The 15582-nt window shown below is 38.6% G+C and overlaps 2 protein-coding genes across 2 annotated transcripts; both read right to left on the bottom strand.

Annotated features, from left to right (window-relative positions):
* Positions 1 to 8254: 8254 nt before the first annotated feature.
* LOC120415945 (uncharacterized) lies at positions 8255 to 9346 on the bottom strand. The gene has a single exon (XM_039577589.1). It carries the CDS (start codon positions 9344 to 9346, stop codon positions 8255 to 8257), a length of 1092 nt encoding a protein of 363 aa, XP_039433523.1.
* Positions 9347 to 10856: 1510 nt separating this feature from the next.
* Positions 10857 to 12695, bottom strand: LOC120415946 (uncharacterized). The gene has a single exon (XM_039577590.1). The coding sequence runs from the start codon at positions 12693 to 12695 to the stop codon at positions 10857 to 10859; it is 1839 nt and encodes a 612-aa protein (XP_039433524.1).
* Positions 12696 to 15582: the final 2887 nt, after the last annotated feature.

Below are 15582 nucleotides of genomic sequence, written 5' to 3'. Positions count from 1 at the left end.
TGTCTGAAATCAATTGTTAAATTAAATTATTAAAATATAGAGGAATAATATAATCAAAAGAGCTGTCTCATTCGCCCAATGTGTTCATATTCGGCTCAGATGTTGATACTTAAAGGATGTAATCATCAAGTTGGATCAAAGTTTGCATGGACAGTCTTGAAAATTATCTTATTTAACAGATACTTTCGAATAACATTAAGGTTGGCTGATTTTAGCGTGACGTACTTTATGGATGAAGTCATATGATTTTGAAAAGCTTAAACACAATTATAAGAAATACTAACTGAAAAACAAACTCGAACCTAGGAATCCCCTCCCCCTCACTCCCCCCACGCTTATTCTATTAAAATACAATTACAAAAAATGTTATTTCAAAAATAAGGACGCGTTGAGAACACTTTCTCTATCTATTTCAAACTACACATTTTGAAACGATTATTGTCCTACCCAAGTAACATTTTTAAACCAACTAGCCACCACCAAGTTTTATTTAGGTTTTATTGTAGCATCTTGATTGCCTCATAGATTTATTTGGGCATTCACCGCAACCAACAAGCAAGAGCTAATTAATAGGTTCTAACAAGGTTTTATGCCTCGGACATAAAACCAGGTGAAAATAAAATCCGACTGGCTTTCAATAAGGTTTTATGAAAGTTTTGTTAGAGGCTTGAAAACCAGATGACGATGCCATGCCAAACGGTTTTATCGCATGCTTTGTTAAAACCAAGGGTGTTGTAGCTGTCAAGTCATTAGGCAGCTCACTTAAAACCATAAGCTTCTAAAAGAGCATTTATCGCGGCCAAATAGCAGTGCATAAATATGGCGCTAAACGCGTGCTCTGATTGAATAAGATTGACCGCCATCTTGGCAAAAAAAAAATGAAAAAGCATAAATTTGATGAAAACACACAATTATGATGAATTTGTGACATCGTTAGCATAGCCACAGAAGTTCAAACATAATTTGAACATTTTTTGCAAAGATTTGCAATACCATGTTTTTCACACTAAAAACTATGATTACAAAATAATGATTTTTGATGAAGCGAGTTGATTTTTTTTGGCTCTATCTCTCCTACAATCATCAATAATTTTTTAACCGCAGCTGAATTTGAGCCATCAATTGCGAGAAATAAGGTTTGAAATTATTATAATTACCTCCAATATCTATCATGTCATCATCACGATTTATGAAAACCATCTCCATAATTTCATTTGGCAAAACGAAGACTTATTTTTTTGCAAGAATTAAATCTGTTCGTCATAAGACGCATGTAAACGTATGAAATGTAATTTTCCCTAACTCCTAATAAAGTTTTAACAAAGGTTTTATCAAGTCTTTAAGGAGGTTGTTAGGATTTCGTTGAAAAGCCTTGAACTCCTATGTTGGTTTTATAAATAGGCCGTAACAACCTTTTGCGGAGGTCCTTTTGGGTTTTAAGTGGGGTTTATCGAGGTTCTGGGGAGTTTGTTACGACTAAGTGGTTTTAATGTTGGTTTTGGCTGATAGGTTTTATAGCGGTTGTGACAGCTTTGATAAAGCCTAAAATGTCACTTGGGTATTTAAAATCAAATAGGACATAAATAAAGGAAAAAATGGGAACACAGATCAGAAAAGACTTAAACTTAAAAAAATGCATTTTTGCAATATTGGCATACAAAGACATTTAAATGGAATCTACATTAAAGCGTGAAAAGCTTCAACTTTTTAGCTAAAATAAACCTGAAATCATATAAAAATTTCTCAGCAACAAAAGCACAACAAACCTCACCACCCGAAGAAAGCTTCAACAACCCTCTAAAAGCTTTCCATTGAAACATAACACGCCTGAGCTTTCATGTCCGCACAAGCTTTTTGTCGAATTTCGAACTCCAGAAAGGGTCTTTGTGCGACTCGTCGTGATCTTTTGAATTGCATCCTGAGCTTTCTTGAAACTGTCTGTTTCGGTTTCATTGTGCCAATTTGAGATAAAAAAAAACAATTCTACGATAGAACAACAGTTTCAACATTTGAATGAAAACAATGTTTTAAAATGCATTATACACATGTCCAGTTGTTTTGCAATCATAAGCTTCCAAAATTTCTAAGCATTGACAAAAAAAATATTTTTGCTTGAAAAAAAAGTTTTTGCGGTGCTGTAAATTGTAATTTCATAAAAGTTCAAAATATTTTTAGACGAACTCAGACATGCTAAAAATTATTATCAATGAAGAAAAAAGCATTATAGGTTGTTTTCGATTGATAATACTTTCATTAAAATGTTCAAGTTTAAAAAAAAATTTGCCCTTTGATTTTCCGGACCAATATAAATATTTACAACGGCCTTACTGTAGACAACTAAAAAATTTCTACTGCCTATTTCAAACAAAATTTCAAAAATAATTATGGATTTTTAAAATTTGATATGCAGTAACTAAAAAAAATACTTTTCGCATTGAACTTGACAGTGCGCATGGTCAGCTTTGGTGGGCAACGTTTGCGCAATCTAACCATATTTTTTCCAACCGCGTCGAAAAACTTGGCTCGCAACGGTCACACGTGGAACAGGTAAACAAACATGCATGACCAGACGCCAATATCAAGCGTCCACCACAGTAAATTGGTGATTCAAATCTATCGGTTTGTACTAAAGCTTGATCGGTTATTAAATTTGGACACTTGAAGAAGAAAATGATGTAATGAACAGTAACTGTCGATAATATAATTGATATAAATATTTTTTTTTTTATTTTTTGTTGCTTAGTTGGTATTTCCAATACAGTAACATTTTAAAGCAAAAGCGTCCCAATTCAAAGTTGGCCAACTTCCAATTTCACCATTTAACAGGAAAACTGATCGCGCCTCTATACAATTAGATGCGGCTTGGGCCAGTTTCCTTTTTCCTCGTTTGCACGCGCAAAGGTGACCATTTTGGCGGAACGTTTGAAGAAAAAGACTCGCATACTAGCGGTTTGATTTAGTGTTCCACGCGCATTCAGCTACCGAATTGATCGATCGCAATCGCAGCCAACCGGTGCTTAGTTATTTTTGAAGTAGCACAAGTCGAGGGCTTAATTTTTACTACAAATTTGATAAATTTAGTTAATGATATCAAAAGTAAAAGAGTCGACACGTTTTTAAACAGAACATTTTTTTTAACAAAATGGGAGCGGCCGTGGCTGACTGGTTACGGTGTTCGCTTTGTAAGCGAATGGTTCTGGGTTCGATTCCCATCTGCTCCCAACGAGAAAGTTAAGAACACATAAATTTGAACTGATGAATATGAACGAAAAATCAAAGTCGCTCAAGGCGGGGTTCGATCCCCCGTCCTTTGGATTGGTAAGCAAAAATGCAAACCACTAGGCCATGACGACTTGGTGAGCGTGAACTGGAATTAGGAATACTGTTACAGAGAGCGAGTTGTGGCGCTATAACCACGGCAAATAGTGTCCAGGGCATTCGTGGAAATACAATGTCCCATCCCAGTGGGTCCCGGAGTACCAAACCTTCTTAGCATGGTGCTCCCAACGAATACAACCAAAATCTCGGAGCGTATGGTGGTGTGTCCCCACGCTTCTTCCTCCCCTGTCGATTCAGAATTGTGTTGTTGTTCGAACACTCAGTGCTCAAACTCAACCCAATTACGAATCATCTCTGCGATACGGCTTTACGCAGTAGGCCTGGCCGCTTTAACGCTTGTGATGTTTCAATGCATTCTAATGCAATGGCGCACTGCAAATGTTAATAAATGACAAGAAGAGTGCTAGGCGTCATCTAACCTAAGGCACTCTCCGGGATCCCTTCGAAAGATTGGCTGCGCTAGGGTCTGATTAGATTAGATTAGATTAGAACTTTTTTTTTAACAAAATAATAAAATGCCATTTTTATTTGTTTCTAAGAGGTATTTGATCCTTTCATTGACTCAAAGATGTTTTGCTTTACGTCTTATTCAAGTAAAGAAAAAACCACATTAAACATTCACGATTCCACGTGCACAACGCTACGCAACGCTTCAAGAAGCGTTAGACAAAAACCGTTTCCCTTCAGGCATAAATCTTAACCGCACGTGCGAATCCAAAGGAATTGTAAGTGATGAAGATCCGTTGCATAATGTGGCCAAGCCATTTCTCTGTCTATGCTTCATTTCGATGCGTTTTCGGTCAATTTGTGCCATTCACCCGTAGCCAGCCGACGTCTCCGGCAGGAAGTGGGACTCTTCAGCCAAAGGTGCAATTTTATTGCACCCCCTTTTCGGCTGATCTTACCCACCGTACAACGGATTTTTGTAGGTTTATGCTGCTACCATATATGGGGCAGGTTTAGCATGTACATAATATGCATCGCAAACACTCAGTTTAATTTAAAATTAAATTAATATCTTCTCAATAGAGTAGAAGTGATAACATTGCCAATTTTACAAAATATTATTTTTCTTATGCTACTTTAAAAAAAAACAACTATTACGTACAATTTTCGTTAAAAAATAAATAAAAAGATATTTTCAAATGAAAGGTGTAGACAATTTTTGCATAAAGATTAATAACTTTGAGTGGCTGACAGCCTTCAATGCTAGTAAATAAAATTAAGACATGCAGAATGATATAAGTTACAAAAAAATGATTACTATTTATGTAAAATATTCAAATTCAAAGCCCAAAGATGCAATTGTCGTTCATTATGACGATTCTGATCTTTTAAAAGCTAACTTTAAAGGATCTGGTACGTTTCGCCGAATGTCGTTTCGCCGACGGTCATTTCGCCGAATGTCGTTTCGCCGAATGGTACGTTTCGCCGAAAGTCATTTCGCCGAATGGACGTTTCGCCGAATTGAATAAAAATTAACTTTTTTGTACAATTTATGCTATTTGTTCGCTGCAGTGCCATCTTGTAATTCACTCATGCAAACTTGAGAAGAAGTGGCAAGATAATAATATAATAATTTAAAAAGTAAAGAACGTCTCATGTTTCAAAGAATGCAAAAACTCACAGAAATAATACAAATAATTTGCTTAAAAAATGAGGAATGCAAAAACTATCAGAAATTTTTCTAAATGTTATGCTAAAAATCAAAAAAACTTCTCATGTTTGAAAGATTGCAAAACCTAACAAAAATTGTAGAAATAATATGCTTAAAAAACTAAATATACATAAACTCACCGAAATAATTGAAAAATATGCCAAAAATATAGAATGCAAAAACTAACAGCAATTTAGCAAAATGTTGTGCTGAAAACCAAAAAAACTGCTCATGTTTGAAAGAATGCAAAAACTCCCAAAAATTATACAAAAAATTGCTTGAAAAACAAAGAATGCAACAACAAACAGAATAAATCTAAATTATAAGCAGCCAATTAAAAGAACTGCTCATGTTTGAAAGAATGCAAAAACTCACAGAAATAATAAAAAAAATATGCTTAAATACAAAGAATGCAAAAATGTTATGCTAAAAATCAAAAGAACTGCTCATGTTTGAAAGAATGCAAAATCTCACAAAAATTATACAAATAATTTGCTTAAAAAACAAAGAATGCAAAAACAAACAGAAATAATCAAAATTATAAGCAGAAAATAAAAAAAACTGTTCATGTTTGAAAGAATGCAAAAACTCTCAGAAATAATTTAAAAAATATGCTCAGTAAAGAATGCAAAAACTACCGGCATTTTTCCAAAATGTTATGCTGAAAATCAAAAGAACTCCTCATGTTGGAAAGAATACAAAAACTTACAAAAATTATACAAATAATATGCTTAAAAAACAAAGAATGCAAAAACTAACAGAAATTTATCAAAATTATAAGCAGAAAATTAAAAGAACTGCTCATGGTTAACAGAACGCAAAAACTCACAGAAATAATTCAAATGATATATTAAAACAAGAATGCAAAAAACTAACAGAAATTAATGCAAAAACTCACAGAAATGATTTAAAATTGTTTGCTGTAATTAAATAACTGCTTATATTTGAAAGAATGCAAAAACTCGCACAATTTTTTTCAACTAGATTATTTTTTAAGCGATTGTTTATGCATGTTATAATGCATAAACTTATAAAAATAACATACTAAGAAACAAAAATTATTTTTTTTAAAAGATTGCAAAATCACCTTTTAGGGACATTATACTTTTTCAAAATATTTTAATACAATTTGTGTCCATTTTATATATTTATTTTACGATTATTTGTCAATTCGGCGAAACGTCCCATTCGGCGAAACGTCCCATGCGGCGAAACGACATTCGGCGAAATGACCTTCGGCGAAATGACCGTCGGCGAAACGACATTCGGCGAAATGTCCCGCACCCAACTTTAAAAACGTTAATTTATCCACCTTAAGGTGGATGCCTTCCTCACATTAATATACTTTTGATAGGGTTATCAAATCTTCAATCTTTTAGGCTCAACGGAAAGGTCTTTTGATTACCTATCCAGATCAGGACAACGTTTTCATGAAAATATCTGAGATCCGGCCTAAAAAAGTGTATAAATAGCACTTAAGTGCTCAAAACTTTTGATAGGGTTATCAGATCTTCGATATTTTGGGCTCATTGGAAAGGTCTTTTAAATACCTTTCTAAAAATGTATAACATGACCTTACAAAAATCACCCTTTTTACGATCTTCCGGACATTCTTTAAATTGATTTTCAAGCATAACTTTTAAAGTACTTTACTAAACTTTATAGTTTTCAATAGGGACTTATGGGACCCCAAGTTGAATCGAATGAGACCAAAACGGTCCAAATCGGTTCAGTCAGTGCTGAGATAATTGAGTGAGAATATTTCGGTGCACACATCCACATCCAAACACACACACAGACATTTGTTCAGTTTTTGATTCTCGATATGAAGGTGAAATAACAATAGAAAATACTTTGAATTTATTAAAACGATTAAATAGGCACTTTGCCCGAAAAAAACTTTGCATAAATAAATATTGCATATCACGAGTAAATTTTGCAAGTATAAACTAAACTGAGTGTAACTTCATGAATACTTTTCTCCATGTACTTCTCACTACTACACTATGAAAAGCATGCTCAAAACAGCTAAAACGAGGCAATTATTTCGCTATCACTGGTCTACGGCGGTGCAACACTTCCTCATGTGAAGGCGATCACAGGTGAGAAAGAGATTAATTTAATTAATTAACATTAAGCTTCAGTTTCAATAGGGTAGGCGATGTGATGTTTTTAATTAATTTTGAACTATTTGGATTATACTCAAATTTCGAAAATACTAATGCTTCAATACTTTGTCCAATACAAGATAATCGTACAATAATGTTTCATCAAACATCGCCACAGGTTGAACCGTTTCAAGCCAACGGTTGGTTACTGGTCATTGCACGAAATACCGAATCAAATTTAAACCGTTGAGACAGTTGAGTAGCGAGTTGACGGGATAACCGTTTCCAGTGAGTGCAATGAATTGTCATCCAGCATGACTTTTGCTTATTAATTTATGTAACCACCGCACTCAACACTGTTGACGGTGGCGACTCTAATGTGAGCTTCGAGATTCTGTAGGGGAGTGTAGACTGAACCAGGGATTTTCTTGTTATATTTAAATTTAAACAAGCTGACTTTTATGAACCACAAAATATCTATTCCAATCATGTCTTAAAAGTCTGAAATAAATAATAATTACTAAACCTGAAAATGAGACTATCGGCGATCGTTCCATAAAACATCAAAAGATATTTCACACACAGATCCGATCCGAGCATAAAGTCGATTGTCCGCGCTGACATGGAATTAGATTAATGTTCATACTTTAAGCACCGTTTATCTCCAGTAGTACTCCGCAGTGTGTCTGCTTTGTTTGCCAATAATGCTGAAACGTACGTGCCACTCTCTGTATGCCGCGATGCTTTTACGGTCCCAATATGCTTTTTTTCTGATCTGCCGCAAATTGTGGTGCAGCAATAGCTCAAATCGATGCTTGGAAAAAGTTATGCAATAGCCGACGACGTCCCTTCAGAGTTAGTCACTGCGCAAGTCTGGACTTGGGCAAATTCGAACCAAGCTGTTTGAGCCCTTTCTCCGTACGTTCTGCGCACAATAAGTCATTACTTTTTTGTTTTAATTGATATTTTTCGGCGAATAATAACACTATTTTAAACGTTTTCTTTTTACGTTTCGGCCTACTTTCTCCTTTCGGCCATCATCAGAATCTATTTAGAACAAAATTACAAAAATATTACAAAGTTACAAAAATTACAAAGTTATTCACAATTTGTACTACAATCACACAAGCTACCTTAAACCTTCCAGCTGCTACTCCTCCTGCTGGGTCGCCTGATCTGCTACAGCTGACCGCGTCGCTCTTTCCGTCTCGCGTATCTTCTTGAGCAGGCAGTTGTACGACGACGAGAGCGACGCCGACTCTCTCTGCAGGTTGACTGCTCCACTGCCCCTCATTTTGATGTGTAACATCTCTGCTGTACATCTCAGTCTCTCTGTTTCGACCTTCTCCAAAATGCTCGCACGGGAGAAGTCGAAAACATGTCCTAACTCCAAAGAGTGCTGGGCGAGACCAGAGCTGGGGTTGTTGGTTCTGACCGCGTCCTTGTGTTGTTTCAGCCTCTTCTCAAGCTTCTGCGAGGTTTGTCCGATGTACACCTTGTCGGCGCAGGCTCCGCACGGTACGCTGTACACGACGTTTGTCTGCTGCATCATGGGGATTTTATCCTTCAATTTGCTGAAAACTGTGTTCTTGATCTTGTTGTTTGGCTTGTATGCAGCAACAACGCCGTGTTTGCGTAGCGCTTTCCCAACCTTCTCGCTGAGGTGGGGGATATACGCCACTGATGCGTATGAGCTCGCTCTCTCGTCCCTTTTTCTCTCCTGCTCGAGAGAGTTGTACAGAAAATGCACCCTCTCCTTGAGAGTGCGCGAGATGAACCAAGCTGGGTAGTTGTTGGTCAGTAGGATGTTCTTTACTATGCGTATGCTCTCTGGTCGCTTGTCCGGATCGGTTAGCATAAGTGCCCGGTCAACCAGAGCGATAGCAGTGTTACGTTTGTGACACCTTGGGCTCTCCGAGAGGTAGTCCAGGTAGCGACCGTTCTCTTGTTTGGGGTACCACTTCTTCTCGATCTTTCGTCCTGCTCTGGTCAACGTGAGATCGAGGAACCTAATGGAGGCGTCTTTCTCTCTCTCCAACGTAAACTGCAGGCTTTCGTACGTTGAGTTGAAGGTATCAACAACGGTGGTGATGTCTTCTTCTCTTCCTACCACAAAGCAGTCGTCGACGTAGCGTTTGTACACATGGAGAGTGATGTTTTTCTGCTGCAGTTTGTTGATGTTTTTTCGTTCGAGCTTTTCCATCACAATGTCGGAGACTACCGAAGAGAGAGGAGACCCCATCGGGACGCCGAAGGTTTGGCCGTAAATTTTACCTTCGTACTGGAAAAAGGCGTTTTCTAGTACAATTTTTAGTGCTTTTTTGAAGCTTGGCCACGGGATAGAGGTGTACCTGGCAAGTTCCCCATATCTTGCCTTGATACACCTGTAGATCTTGTCCACTGGGATGTTAGTGTACAACGAGACTACATCCAGCGAGTACATCACGCAACCATCAGGTACTTCCACCTTACTGATCTCTTCAGCGAAGGTGAAGCTGCTCCTTACGTGACTGTTGGTCTTCCCCACCAGATGACCCAGTATGCCCGCGAGGAAACTTGGCCATTTTGTACGTGGCTGTCCCAATCGTCGACACGACCGGGCGGAGTGGTCTGTTCGGTTTGTGGATCTTGGGGAGGCCGTAGATCCGCGGGGGGTTGCAGTGGAACAGAAGCAGCTCTCGTTTCTTGGGGCCACTGATTTGTTTATCTGTCCACCATTGCTTGACAAGAGTGTTTAGGTCACTCAAGATGGTGTGAGTTAGATCCCCTTCAAGCTGTCTGTACGTGGTTGTGTCGTTTACAAGTTCTCTCATCTTACGTCGATACTCTTCTGCTCCGATGACAACCACGAAATCAGTTTTCTTCCTGATCGCATTCTCGACGTCGGCAACAAACCGAACGTATGGAATACTCCTGTTGTTTTGGACGTTGTAGTTTGGGCCCAGCAACAACGTGCGTTCCATGAAGTCTGGTAGTTCGGTGTTAGTGGTGTTTTCTACCCAAGTTGGCTCGCTTCGTACACTGGTGATCCTCTTCTTCTTTAAGTTGTCAAGTTTCTTAACCTCGCGTTCTTTGGCCAAATGGTATTGTTTAGCAGCTTTCGCTTCCACCACTTCCTCAATCTCCTTCCAGTCTGCTGCCTTCGTGTTGTTTTTCAGCTTCTCACAAAGGCACCGTTTCGTCGATCTCAGGTGTTCCAGTTGCCTCATGGTGTCACTGATCACAACACTGATCAAGCGAAGTTTTTGCTTCCGTTCGAGCTGCTTCAGTTCTTGTCGTGAAACCTCGCTAGAGAGCCATATTCGCATTCTGTAGTTCAGGCATGTGGGCACAACCTTGCACTTTCTACAGTTAAGCAAAAACTTCAGTTTGTTCTTCATCTTCGCTAATTTCACTGCGCTTTTTAGTAGACATTTTGTAGTAAAACTTGTGTCACTTCCGTACTTAGCGGCAATTTTAGTTATAAGGTACATTTTTCACAAATTTCTTCTTTTTTCTTCATCAATGGGATATTCATTTTTCTATTTTTGATCGCCGAGTATTTTTACTTTTTTGTTTTAATTGATATTTTTCGGCGAATAATAACACTATTTTAAACGTTTTCTTTTTACGTTTCGGCCTACTTTCTCCTTTCGGCCATCATCAGAATCTATTTAGAACAAAATTACAAAAATATTACAAAGTTACAAAAATTACAAAGTTATTCACAATTTGTACTACAATCACACAAGCTACCTTAAACCTTCCAGCTGCTACTCCTCCTGCTGGGTCGCCTGATCTGCTACAGCTGACCGCGTCGCTCTTTCCGTCTCGCGTATCTTCTTGAGCAGGCAGTTGTACGACGACGAGAGCGACGCCGACTCTCTCTGCAGGTTGACTGCTCCACTGCCCCTCATTTTGATGTGTAACATCTCTGCTGTACATCTCAGTCTCTCTGTTTCGACCTTCTCCAAAATGCTCGCACGGGAGAAGTCGAAAACATGTCCTAACTCCAAAGAGTGCTGGGCGAGACCAGAGCTGGGGTTGTTGGTTCTGACCGCGTCCTTGTGTTGTTTCAGCCTCTTCTCAAGCTTCTGCGAGGTTTGTCCGATGTACACCTTGTCGGCGCAGGCTCCGCACGGTACGCTGTACACGACGTTTGTCTGCTGCATCATGGGGATTTTATCCTTCAATTTGCTGAAAACTGTGTTCTTGATCTTGTTGTTTGGCTTGTATGCAGCAACAACGCCGTGTTTGCGTAGCGCTTTCCCAACCTTCTCGCTGAGGTGGGGGATATACGCCACTGATGCGTATGAGCTCGCTCTCTCGTCCCTTTTTCTCTCCTGCTCGAGAGAGTTGTACAGAAAATGCACCCTCTCCTTGAGAGTGCGCGAGATGAACCAAGCTGGGTAGTTGTTGGTCAGTAGGATGTTCTTTACTATGCGTATGCTCTCTGGTCGCTTGTCCGGATCGGTTAGCATAAGTGCCCGGTCAACCAGAGCGATAGCAGTGTTACGTTTGTGACACCTTGGGCTCTCCGAGAGGTAGTCCAGGTAGCGACCGTTCTCTTGTTTGGGGTACCACTTCTTCTCGATCTTTCGTCCTGCTCTGGTCAACGTGAGATCGAGGAACCTAATGGAGGCGTCTTTCTCTCTCTCCAACGTAAACTGCAGGCTTTCGTACGTTGAGTTGAAGGTATCAACAACGGTGGTGATGTCTTCTTCTCTTCCTACCACAAAGCAGTCGTCGACGTAGCGTTTGTACACATGGAGAGTGATGTTTTTCTGCTGCAGTTTGTTGATGTTTTTTCGTTCGAGCTTTTCCATCACAATGTCGGAGACTACCGAAGAGAGAGGAGACCCCATCGGGACGCCGAAGGTTTGGCCGTAAATTTTACCTTCGTACTGGAAAAAGGCGTTTTCTAGTACAATTTTTAGTGCTTTTTTGAAGCTTGGCCACGGGATAGAGGTGTACCTGGCAAGTTCCCCATATCTTGCCTTGATACACCTGTAGATCTTGTCCACTGGGATGTTAGTGTACAACGAGACTACATCCAGCGAGTACATCACGCAACCATCAGGTACTTCCACCTTACTGATCTCTTCAGCGAAGGTGAAACTGCTCCTTACGTGACTGTTGGTCTTCCCCACCAGATGACCCAGTATGCCCGCGAGGAACTTGGCCATTTTGTACGTGGCTGTCCCAATCGTCGACACGACCGGGCGGAGTGGTCTGTTCGGTTTGTGGATCTTGGGGAGGCCGTAGATCCGCGGGGGGTTGCAGTGGAACAGAAGCAGCTCTCGTTTCTTGGGGCCACTGATTTGTTTATCTGTCCACCATTGCTTGACAAGAGTGTTTAGGTCACTCAAGATGGTGTGAGTGGGATCCCCTTCAAGCTGTCTGTACGTGGTTGTGTCGTTTACAAGTTCTCTCATCTTACGTCGATACTCTTCTGCTCCGATGACAACCACCTTATTCCCTTTGTCTGCCCTTGTCACGTACAGCTGATCGTTCTCTCTCAAGAAGTGTTTACTACGCATGATGTCCTGTTGGATCCAGTTGTTTTCTTTTGGGTGTTGTTGGTGTTGGTAGTTCACGTAGTTGGAAATCATGTTAGAAACCTCTGCTCTCATATCCTCGGCTTCGGTCCGCTTCTTGGCCGTTTTTTTGTCACTCGGTTTTTGTTTTGTTGTTGTGTTGTTGTGTTGTTGTGTTGTTGTGTTGTTGTGTTGTTGTGTTGTTGTGTTGTTGTGTTGTTGTGTTGTTGTGTTGTTGTGTTGTTGTGTTGTTGTGTTGTTGTGTTGTTGTGTTGTTGTGTTGTTGTGTTGTTGTGTTGTTGTGTTGTTGTGTTGTTGTGTTGTTGTGTTGTTGTGTTGTTGTGTTGTTGTGTTGTTGTGTTGTTGTGTTGTTGTGTTGTTGTGTTGTTGTGTTGTTGTGTTGTTGTGTTGTTGTGTTGTTGTGTTGTTGTGTTGTTGTGTTGTTGTGTTGTTGTGTTGTTGTGTTGTTGTGTTGTTGTGTTGTTGTGTTGTTGTGTTGTTGTGTTGTTGTGTTGTTGTGTTGTTGTGTTGTTGTGTTGTTGTGTTGTTGTGTTGTTGTGTTGTTGTGTTGTTGTGTTGTTGTGTTGTTGTGTTGTTGTGTTGTTGTGTTGTTGTGTTGTTGTGTTGTTGTGTTGTTTTTTGTTTTTTGTTTTTTGTTTTTTGTTTTTTGTTTTTTGTTTTTTGTTTTTTGTTTTTTGTTTTTTGTTTTTTGTTTTTTGTTTTTTGTTTTTTGTTTTTTGTTTTTTGTTTTTTGTTTTTTGTTTTTTGTTTTTTGTTTTTTGTTTTTTGTTTTTTGTTTTTTGTTTTTTGTTTTTTGTTTTTTGTTTTTTGTTTTTTTGTTTTTTGTTTTTTGTTTTTTGTTTTTTGTTTTTTGTTTTTTGTTTTTTGTTTTTTGTTTTTTGTTTTTTGTTTTTTGTTTTTTGTTTTTTGTTTTTTGTTTTTTGTTTTTTGTTGTTTGTTTTTTGTTTTTTGTTTTTTGTGTTTTTTGTTTTTTGTTTTTTGTTTTTTGTTTTTTGTTTTTTGTTTTTTGTTTTTGTGTTTTTTGTTTTTTGTTTTTTGTTTTTTGTTTTTTGTTTTTTGTTTTTTGTTTTTTGTTTTTTGTTTTTTGTTTTTTGTTTTTTGTTTTTTGTTTTTTGTTTTTTGTTTTTTGTTTTTTGTTTTTTGTTTTTTGTTTTTTGTTTTTTGTTTTTTGTTTTTTGTTTTTTGTTTTTTGTTTTTTGTTTTTTGTTTTTTGTTTTTTTTAATAATCGAGAAAAAATAGTTTTGCAATAAGAAGCTAAATTTCGATCAGTTTTTCGAAGAAACCTCCACCAAACAGCTCACAGATGATTGGCAGTTTCGACATGATCGCAAGTGATGAATGAACCAAAGCATGAACCGCGCGCCAGTGAAAGGGACCACCTCGACGATGCATTGAAGAAAAGAAACAATTCCAGCTGGGCTATAGATATCAATAACGCAACAAATTAACCAATTGTGCACCATTAGCGGGCCGTCGAAGAGGTGCCGTAAAAAAGTTCGTTATTAAAATTAAATTGGTCTATTGGTGGTGGTTCGCGATGCGGTTGGAAGTTTTACACAACCCAACGAGTGTATAACACCGTTTTGACCTTTTTGAAGCGTTTTTGGTTTATTGAACGGCATGGGTTTCCAACTCGGGGCTCGTTATAAACTTCCTGTAGGTCAGCTGTTGAACGATTATTTATGGTAGATTGGACTTGATTATGGCATAACTTGCACCTTTCTAGTTTCTGTGGAGCAGTTGGCTTCGGGAGGTGAATGTACCATAAATCTCTTAAGTATCAGCCTGTTGACCGATAAATCTTCAACATCCAACATATTTAAGTTAACCAAACAACTTTGATGAGCGTTGTCACACCGATTTCCGGCAGATTCTAAACGATCACTTTCAAGCTGCGCTTCCGTTGGTGACATCTCTCGGTAACGGTAGTCCGGTCACGAGTCTTTTCTTGAGCGATCATCGCTGTTAATCGATATGTGCGCGGTGGTGTTGGTCCGAGATATAAATCTTGTCCAACAGGGTCTCATTAGGTGCATACAAATCGTCACATGATTGCGGTGGTCACACTAATAAAGTGGTTAGGATGGTACTTCTGCGCGTATAGGTTCCACTTTTGCCATGACAGGCTCGTGATAAACTGGTACGATGGCGTAGAAAGTATAGTATAACTAACTAAGGTGTTGGAGCTGATCAGGTTCAAGACTTCGCAGAGTGGTCCGCTCCGTGCATGAATGCAGTTGAATTGCATTGCTAACATTGATATTGTTGGTTATGCAACAGTTTTTACCAGGTGAGAGCGATTAGGATCGGCGCAGTAGATTTATCGATTCACATTTTTAATTACAACTACGAATTTGTTATTATACATTGTATTACAATTATTTTAACAAAAGAAAACTTCAAAAGTCAAAATCGCACTTACCTACTACGAACAAGCCCCTTATTTTCCCTGCCTCACAATGGAACTGTTCCAATTCAGACGTAAGACCAATTAGCCTAAATCTTGCGAGTCTGTCTCCGAAAAGTTGCATTGTGCCACCTTCACCGCTGGCTGTGCCATGTGTGCGACTAAAGTTTGACATTCGTGCCAAAAGCCAGGCCTGGATTGCGTTAAAGCAGTAGAAGCTCCATCATCATCGGCTGAGAAAACAAAGCACTGCGAGCATAATGATGCCTTGGGCTGAATTATCTCAACTCGGTGTGAGTGGTACAGATTGAAGGATTTTGAAGATTAATTCTGAACTAAAAACGCGAATTTAATTGGGCTGATAACTTTGGAAATAAGCCCAGCTAAGAACTACCATTACAAATTTAAAGTTGATTTGAAAAATTAGCCGCACCCTAAACCAAACCATAACAATAAGTCTAGTTACCAAATGCCACACAACCAACACAGTGCAAAATACACTAATTCCTTACCGCCAAAAGCTCACCAAATTC

The sequence above is a fragment of the Culex pipiens genome, chromosome 3 (assembly GCF_016801865.2).
Source record: "Culex pipiens pallens isolate TS chromosome 3, TS_CPP_V2, whole genome shotgun sequence".
Classification (NCBI taxonomy): domain Eukaryota; kingdom Metazoa; phylum Arthropoda; class Insecta; order Diptera; family Culicidae; genus Culex; species Culex pipiens.
This window is presented reverse-complemented; position numbering and strand designations above follow the sequence as displayed.